At 50.3% G+C, this 8,718-nt stretch overlaps 1 protein-coding gene across 1 annotated transcript; it reads left to right on the top strand.

Annotated features, from left to right (window-relative positions):
- Nucleotides 1-18: 18 nt before the first annotated feature.
- RPS18 (ribosomal protein S18) lies at nucleotides 19-4,618 on the top strand. The gene is made up of 6 exons (XM_083493520.1): nucleotides 19-383; nucleotides 2,125-2,223; nucleotides 2,742-2,828; nucleotides 3,132-3,233; nucleotides 4,139-4,230; nucleotides 4,501-4,618. Exons 1-6 carry the CDS (start codon nucleotides 192-194, stop codon nucleotides 4,574-4,576), a joined length of 648 nt encoding a protein of 215 aa, XP_083349646.1. The 5' UTR covers nucleotides 19-191; the 3' UTR covers nucleotides 4,577-4,618.
- The last annotated feature ends 4,100 nt before the right edge of the window (nucleotides 4,619-8,718 follow it).

The following is an 8,718-nucleotide window of genomic DNA, read 5'->3' as shown; positions in this document are numbered from 1 at the left end:
CTCCCTGGACCATAGATATAGAAAACGTCTTAGCACGTAATTGCATTTCCCAGCAGAAATGGGGCGGCACCCCACTTTACCCGCTTCACCCCTGACACATTTGTAAATGAGAGGGATTATCCAAGCGGGACGACCCGATCAACGTCGCTGAGCAAAGGGCTTCCCTTTCACGGCTCTACATTTCTATCTCTATGGTTCCGGAAGTGGGCCTGCCCTTACTCGGCTATGACTTCAACCCGTTAGAGAGCCTTCTAGAGAACGGCCCCCGCCTCCACCGGAAGTCGTTTTCGCTTCGGTGGGAGGGTCTTATATGCAGGCCGCGGCGCCGGTTCTACTTCCTTTTCCGGCCACAGCAGGAGAGAGAAGCAGGCGCCGCAGCCATGGTGAGTCCGAGGGGGGGGGGACCGGGAATCCGCCGCCATCCGCCGCGGGGGGAGCGCCGGGAGCGGGACTGGGGGGTTCCGCGGGGAGGGTGCAAAACGGGCTCCGGTTTCGGGGAGCTATTAAGGGCGGGGGGGGGGGTCTTCCCGGTGGGCGAAGGAAGGAGTTCCCCAGATTCGCTCCCAAGCATGGAGACGGGCGAAGCGCTGCACCCGGTGAACTCCTGCCTGCGTGGCCGCAGCTGGGAGCTCCGGTGAAGCTGCGAGCCTCACAACGAGCCTGCTAGGCAGGCCAGTCGTGTGATGATCAGCCCCCCCATTGGGAAATGTGGGCGAATGGGCCGCTGAGCCTGAGAGGGGGCCTGGCCGAGTTCTGTGGGGGGCTTCCTTGGGGGGCAGCCTCCTTGATCCTGGCAGGCGCTGCCCCTCGAGGAGCCTCAATCGCACAGCCCACTTCAGCTCCCTTCGCTAATAATAACGTTAAATTTTATTTACACCCCGGGCATAGCCGGGCTCAGGGCGGCTAACAGCAATAAAATCACAGTAAAAACATAATGGGAAAAGAGGGGGGGAACCAGTTTAAAATACAGTGGTACCTCAGGTTACATACGCTTCAGGTTACAGACTCCGCTAACCCAGAAATAGTGCTTCAGGTTAAGAACTTTGCTTCAGGATGAGAACAGAAATCGTGCTCCGGCGGCACGGCAGCAGCAGGAGGCCCCATTAGCTAAAGTGGTGCTTCAGGTTAAGAACAGATTCAGGTTAAGTACAGACCTCCAGAACGAATTAAGTACTTAACCTGAGGTACCACTGTACAGGTTAAAAGGCAATTTAAAATGCAGCCTCATTTTAAAGTAGCTGATAAATCAAGACCGTAAGGGGAGGGAAACATAAGGGTCAGACCAAGTCTGAGGGTTTGCTGAGGGCAAACGGGCCTGGCAGGTTCCTAGTCCTCAAGTCGCTCCAGATGCTTTTGGCGACAGCCCTGCGAGGGAGGCGGGAACCGCCGTGCTGCGGCTCAACTTTGCAGAGAGGGAGATGGGGGACATTTGTGGGCAGGGGCTTCATCTGGGGTGAAGCCCTCTTGGGGCTCTGGGGCTTACTGGTTGCAAGCTCATACTCTAAATAACAACAGTAATGATACTTTTATTGTTTATAACCTGCCCATCTGGTTGGGTGGCTCCAGCAACCATCAGGCTAGCCTTCCTCACAGGTGGTAGTGAGGCTGAAACAGTGCAAATCCATGTGGCAGCTGCTATTATTATCATTACAGTAAATTTATATACCACCCTAGACCCACAGGTCTCAGGGCGGTTCAGAGTAGTATGTTCTGTCTCTGCAGTCAGAGGCAGCGATGTTTCTGGAAACCGCAGAAGAATTTATTATTATTATTACTATTACTTCTAGGTTTCCCTTTTGGGCTGCTGGGAGAAGTGGGATTCTGGATTCTGAGGCTGGAAATGGGCAACTTGTGGCTCATCTCAGCCTCAGTTTCTCCATCTGTGAAATGGAGGCCTGGAATTGTTTACACCTGCAAACATGTATTTCCCCAGCTTCACTTTCTACACACACTCAGTGTGCAGGAAGCCTGGTTTTAAGTCATTCTTAGGGGTCTGGGCCCCCATCTCTGAGCCCTCCAAGCTTTCAGTGTCAATGGGGGAGACTGTTTCTTTTGCAGAGCTGCCAGGATTTGTTGCCCTTTCCAGAGTCTCAATAAATCTTTGCTTCTCTCCTCCTCCCCAAGTCGCTCGTCATCCCCGAGAAGTTCCAGCACATCCTGCGAGTCCTCAACACCAACATCGACGGGCGGCGGAAGATCGCCTTTGCCATCACCGCCATCAAGGTCCGTAATGGGGCAGTTGTTGCGTGTTTCCTCCAGTTAATCGTAGAATTATAGAGCGGGAAGGGACCCCATGGGTCATCTAGTCCAGCCCACCCCCTGCAATGCCGCTCTCACAGCAGTTGTGACGTTTGAGGCGGCGGCGGCCATTGGGAGACCTGCAATGGTCAGTAAATGACATGGTGTCCCTTCGCCTTTACATAACCCCTGTGTAGGAACCCCTGTGCATTCTCAGGGGGAAAGCAGGCCTCTGTGACCGGGGCTGGGTTTGTGATTCGGCGAAAGCAGCGGGCCTCCTTTCTCCCTCTCATCAAACTAGCTCAAGGCCGAGCTCTTCATGCACAAATGCACTCAGTGCGTCTGCAAAAAAAATTATTTGCACAGTTGTTCCCTAGCACGGTCTTGAGTAAGCAGATTCGGTTAACTACTTCTGTGCTCTCCGTCGCATCCCTTCGTGTGGCCTTTTCTCTGAGTGTCTCTTTGGTCCTTCTCCCCTGATCCTCCCCTCTCCTTGCTTGCAGGGGGTGGGCAGGCGTTATGCCCACGTGGTGCTGAGGAAGGCGGACATCGACCTGACCAAGAGGGCTGGAGAGCTCACCGAAGATGAGGTGAGTGTGTGGATGTGTGTCCTTGCAGAAAGCCTGGAGGGTGAAGTTTTCATTGTTGTTGGGATAAATCTTAGTGTCTTCTCTCTCTTTTTGGTACTCCTGTCTCCCGAACCTGAAATATAAAACAGGGTTTTAAATATATGTGTACCTTGATCTTCTTTATTTTACTTAACACAATATGATTGTTATTGTTTACTTGGGTTTTTGTCCGTTGTAGTTATTATACAATCGATCTGATGTTTGGGATTGATTCAAACGTAACACGGAACGCATCTGTGACGCTCTTGGCCCTCTCCCTCGCAGGTGGAGCGTGTCATTACCATAATGCAAAACCCTCGTCAGTACAAGATCCCTGACTGGTTCCTGAACAGGCAGAAGGACGTCAAGGACGGGAAGTATAGCCAGGTGAGAGCCAGGGGGACGGCAAGAAGCGAAAGGCCTGCCTCCTCTGAGGAGCAGCTGGTGGGCCGTCAATTTGAAACCTTGCCAAAGAGAAATCCATGGGACAGTGGCGACGGTTGGACTTGAAAAGCTGAGAGGAGAGGAGAGCCTATTCAGACTGAGAGTTTGACCCACAAACGTTGATAGCTTTGGCTACCAGAAGACTGGACAGATTTGTAGTGAAGGCCATTTCCACACTTCCTCCCTGCTCAGAGGCAATGATCCTCCTGCATGCTATCTGCTAGGAATCTCAGGAGCTACTCTTCAGCTTGGATCCTGCTTGCAAGAGTCCCTTAACAGGGATCTGGTTAGCTGCTGAGAGTCCAGAAGGGTCCCTTCTGGCCTGGTTCAACCTCAGGGCTCTTCCTAGGTCCTTATGGTTTGTAAAATCTGCAAAAGGGACTCAAGAAGTGAGCATGAAATTGTCTCACGAGTTCAGCAGGGGCTAGGACCAGGCGCGGTTGCCCAGACCTCTTCCTGCACTGAGAGCCAGTGTGGTGTAGTGGTTAAGAGCAGTGGACTCGTAATCTGGTGAACCGGGTTCACGTCTCCGCTCCTCCACCTGCAGCTGCTGAGTGACCTTGGGCCAGTCACACTTCTTTGAAGTCTCTCAGCCCCACTCACCCCACAGAGGGTTTGTTGTGGGGAGGAAGGGAAAGGAGAATGTTAGCCACTTTGAGACTCCTTTGGGTAGTGATAAAGCGGGATATCAAATCCAAACTCTTCTCCCATGCAAGCCCCAAAGGCCATGCTAGGTGGACATCTGCCTCCCGGGCTGGCGGCTGTGTATCCTCTGCCCCATGGATGCAGGGCTTCTGTTCTGAGATGGGAACTGCCCCATTGCCAACCCCTTTTCTCTGCCCCAACAGGTCTTGGCCAACGGGCTGGACAACAAGCTCCGCGAGGACCTGGAGCGGCTGAAGAAGATCCGGGCGCATCGGGGCCTGCGCCACTTCTGGGGGTGAGTAGCCGAGAGGGAGGGGGCTAGGAAGAGGGTGTCTGTGCGGGTTCAAGCAGCAGCGAGCAGGTGTTGGGGGGCAGAGGGGCGACACGGGGAGCATAAGAAAGCTTCCTGGGTGGCAAATTCCCTGCCTGTTGATATCTGGCAGGCCCCTCATTGGTAGGTTGAGAAATTGGGTCATGAGGGCTGAGCTGGGGGGGGCATGCCTGTCATCTCTCTCCTCCCCCCACCTTGCTGATACCCCACACTTTTCTTCTCTCCCCACCCCAGCCTACGTGTCCGTGGCCAGCACACCAAGACCACCGGCCGTCGTGGCAGAACCGTGGGCGTCTCAAAGAAGAAGTAAATCTTTCCCCATGCAGATAATAATAAAAAAGAGTTTTCTCAATGCTCTTGTCTCCTCCTTTGTCTCTGGTGGGGGGGGGGGGCTGGACAGTGGGTTTCCCATCTCTGCACATTTCCTGGCAAAGGAGGGAGGGGTGTCTTGGCTAGCCCAGGGGCCTCAGAGGGCACAGCATCAATGCTCAGGGACAGCGGCAGAATGTACGTGAGCAGGGATCCCTCTTTTGGGGGGAAGATGTTCCAGTAAATAAAGTTACAGATAGGTAGCCGTGTTGGTCTGCCATAGTCAAAGTAAAAAAAATTTCCTTCCAGTAGCACCTTAAAGACCAACTAAGTTAGTTCTTGGTATGAGCTTTCGTGTGCATGCACACTTCTTCAGATATCTGAAGAAGTGTGCATGCACACGAAAGCTCATACCAAGAACTAACTTAGTTGGTCTTTAAGGTGCTACTGGAAGGAATTTTTCCCCCCAGTAAATAAAATAATTAAAAAACGCCTGATTAAAAGCAGCACTGCCAGGGACTGGGAGAATCCCTTACAAGGAAAGTCTAAATAGCTTGGGGAATTTTTAGCCAGGAGACGGAAGGATAAAGGTTCATGTGCACCCCATTTAAAGCACTTGACTGTGCCCAAGGAATCCTGGGAACTGGTTTACCCCTCCTCAGTGTTGCAGTTCCCAGCACCTCAACAAATTATAGTTCCCAGGGTTCTTTGGAGAGAGGCTGTGTGCTCCAAAATGCATGGGGTGGGTCTGACTCCCAGCTGAGGGTAAGTTTGGCGCTTGCTTCTTTCCCCCCTCTACGAAAACAGGGTCAAGAATAGAAACTAAAATGGTTTGCCCTTTCGCTGGCGAAATTATATATATATATACATCGGTATATATAATTTTTGTTACATTTTCCAAATGACATTTCAAAATAATCATTTAAACAACCTTAAATCAATGTCCTCCCTTCTCTTTCGGTGGTTTATTTTACATACCATATATCCCTGCATATTTTACATGAACTAAACCATTCAGTATTCCATTATTGCATCCATCAAAACTTATTTACGCTGTTGAATTTATCTTAATGCTACCAGCATTTTTAAATGAACACAATTTTTACCCATTGTCAGGTGGCAGTGGTGGTTGCTCGTGAGTTAGCAGGCAGGACTCTGACCTGTCTTTTACAGGTTTTATTTTGGTGCAAAACTTATTTACAGTGCAGAACCCCAAAGTTCATGCCTGCCTCAATCCAGGAGTGGCTCTTTCCGGTTTTTACTCCAACATAAGAACTTCGTCACCCCCAGCCATTTCCTTCCTTCCTTGCATTTTACCCCTCTGCGCAAGGTGGGCAACTGAAGATGCGTGTTTCCCTCCTGGGCAAGGTGCGGTGCTGGGGCTCCCAGCAACCCCCCCCCCCAATCCCTCTTCCCCACTGGAGGCTTGGCTTTCCCCACCACAGGAAAAGGAACTGCTTCGCAAGATCTTTGGGGACTCCCTGTATCCCAGCAGCCTCTCTGCCTCCCTTCCCTGTTCCGATGACACTCCCCTGACACCCATCTATTCAGTAAACGTTTTCCGGGCTTCTTTAAACGTGCATCCTTGCTCTCATTCTATAAATTAAGTCTGCAAGCTGCACATTTTTCATCAGTTTAAGTTTCCATTCTTCTTTGGTTGGGACCTCATTTTACTTCTTTGGGCTCACAAGACACAGGCCCCGGTAGTGGCGTACATGAATAGCCTTTTTTGACACCTGGGAATTTCCCTTTGAATTATCTCCAACAAAAATAACACTGGGGTTTGTTTTTGTTTTTTTTGAAAATGAACTTTTAAACATGTTTTTTTCCAGTTCATGATACAGTGGTACATTGGTTGTCAAATGTTATCCATTCCGGAAGTTCTGAAACATTCGACAACCGGGGCGCAATGGGCAGGTGGCAAATTCTATTGAGAAAATTGAAAAACGCCTCGGAAGTAGTTCGATTTCTAAGGTGTGTTTGGAAATGGAAGCATTTACTTCCAGGTTTTTGGCATTCAAAAACCGAAATGTTCAATAACCGAGGCACCACTGTATATCATTTCCCAATACTCTTACCCTTTTACAAGTCCATCACATATGATAAAATGTACCCTCAACTTCATTACATCTCCAGCACTTCTCTGATTCAGACTTACACATTTTAGCAAGTCTGCTCAGAGTTAAATACCATCAGGAAATCATTTTCATTAGTTCTCCTTCAAAGAATTACATGCTGTGTACTTCAAATCGCTCTTCCACAGATTTTCCCAGAGGCTCAGATTAATTGTGGTGATCACACAGGGTCCCCAGACATTTGACGGTCTATTGACCCTGTGCCACCACTGATTGCTTTCTTCGCTTCCACCAACCCATTTCTCCTCACGGGTACACACAGAGTCCAGACAGCTGTCAACATTAACAAATAATCAAGTTTATTTATAGGCATGAACAAGCTTATGGTTACAGTTAATTTTTCTTGGCAGTTTCTTAATCTTAGTTCCTTAACCGTCCTATGCGTTCCTAACAACTTCAAACTGATTATTCCAACTATCTATCAGACTCCACCTAACAATTCCTCTCACTCACTCACAACACAACTCGACCAACCCACAGACTTAACCTCCCTCTTCCCTCTTCAACTCCCAACTCTCAACTGATGTCCACACAGCTCCACTCTCACTCCTCCTCTCTCTGGCCAATCACATCACACTCATTTAACCCTTTCCTTATGACCCACCTAGGAGGCAAACGCCACTATTATTATCATTATTATTATTATTATTAATTATCATTTATATCCTTTCTCTATTGCCAGTGTGTCATAGAAGCTTTAACAAGCTCATCTTTTGTTTCCCAATCTAACAACAGTTTGTACATTATAGATAATATTTTTCTTTGTTTTGTAAAAGGTGAGCTTTGGTCCAAAAAATGTTTTTCTGTCTGTTTTAAACATAGTTGATGATATTGTAGCCAAGTCAGAACTCTACTCTCAAACTGTTAAGTTATTAAGCTGAATCTCTATCAGGGCTCCGATAGATGCTTAATTTATGTATGATTTGTAACCATTACGCTGAAGACAGACCACAGGCACAGGCTCTCCAGGGCCCGGGCAGCCCCTACATCCCCCCAATGGAGGGGCTGGGCACCAACAACTTTTGCGCCAGTGCCATGCATGGCCCAGTGGGGGCATGAGTGCCCGATGTCACTGCCCGCTGATGTCAGATGCACATGCCCGCAGCATGCACAACCCCAGACACCTCTCCTCCCTTCTATAGGGATCCAGCTTAGTTCCTTTTAACCCTTGGCGAACGGAAGGCACCCAGCTCTCCCCTCTATGATGCAGGAGCCCACAGAGAGAGGCTTTCTTCTGGGGAGGGTGGGACCCCCTTGGCAGGCAGAGAGGAGCAGCAGCTTGAACAGAGAGGAAGGGGGAGGATGCTCCCTGCCTTGGGGGTCTTCCCCCCTTGAGTATCCTCCCCCTGCAGCCCTGGGACCCCCAGGCGGGAAAGAGAGAGGAGACTCACTGGATCCCAGGAGGGGCCACCAGGCAGCCTTGGCAGAGGACGGAGGAGGGGCTTCGGCTCTGGAGGACCTGGGACCCCCGCCCCCACTTCCTGGCCTCTCTAGGATTCCAGCTCGCCTCCTGTTAACCCTTGGCCAGCCGAGGGCACAGAGGAGCTGCGCATGCTCCATGCGGGCGACCCATAGTCTTCTCTCGCGGACGCCTCAGAGAAGGAAGCGGGGAAAGGGAGAGGCGGAGGGAGGGCGGGGCAAGGATCCGTGACGAAACAGCCCTGGCCCCGCCCCTCCGCCGGCTGCTCTGAGGGAAACGGCTTTTCCCGCCTTTTCCCAACTTCCCGCCTTTCGAAACCTGACCTTCCCCTCAGTTTTGGGCGCCAAGGAGGCCGATTCCTGGCAGACCAGGCGGCAGTTTCCCTGGGCTCCCTCGTTTATCGGGGGATTTCTTTTCATTCTGCGTAATTTCTGTTTATATCTCTTGCTTTTGGAGCTTCTATCTGCTTCTTTAGAAAGGCATTTTGCTTTATTAAAAAAGACCCTTTCACCACTGCTTTGCCTGCATTCCATCCAGTATTTAAATTCATTTATTCAAATGGATTCCAAAATAGTCCTTTATAGTGCC

Source organism: Podarcis liolepis (genome assembly GCF_965112155.1).
Source record: "Podarcis liolepis genome assembly, chromosome: 2".
NCBI classification, from domain to species: domain Eukaryota; kingdom Metazoa; phylum Chordata; class Lepidosauria; order Squamata; family Lacertidae; genus Podarcis; species Podarcis liolepis.
The sequence above is the reverse complement of the archived record's forward strand: the minus strand, read 5'-3'. Positions and strand labels throughout refer to the sequence as shown.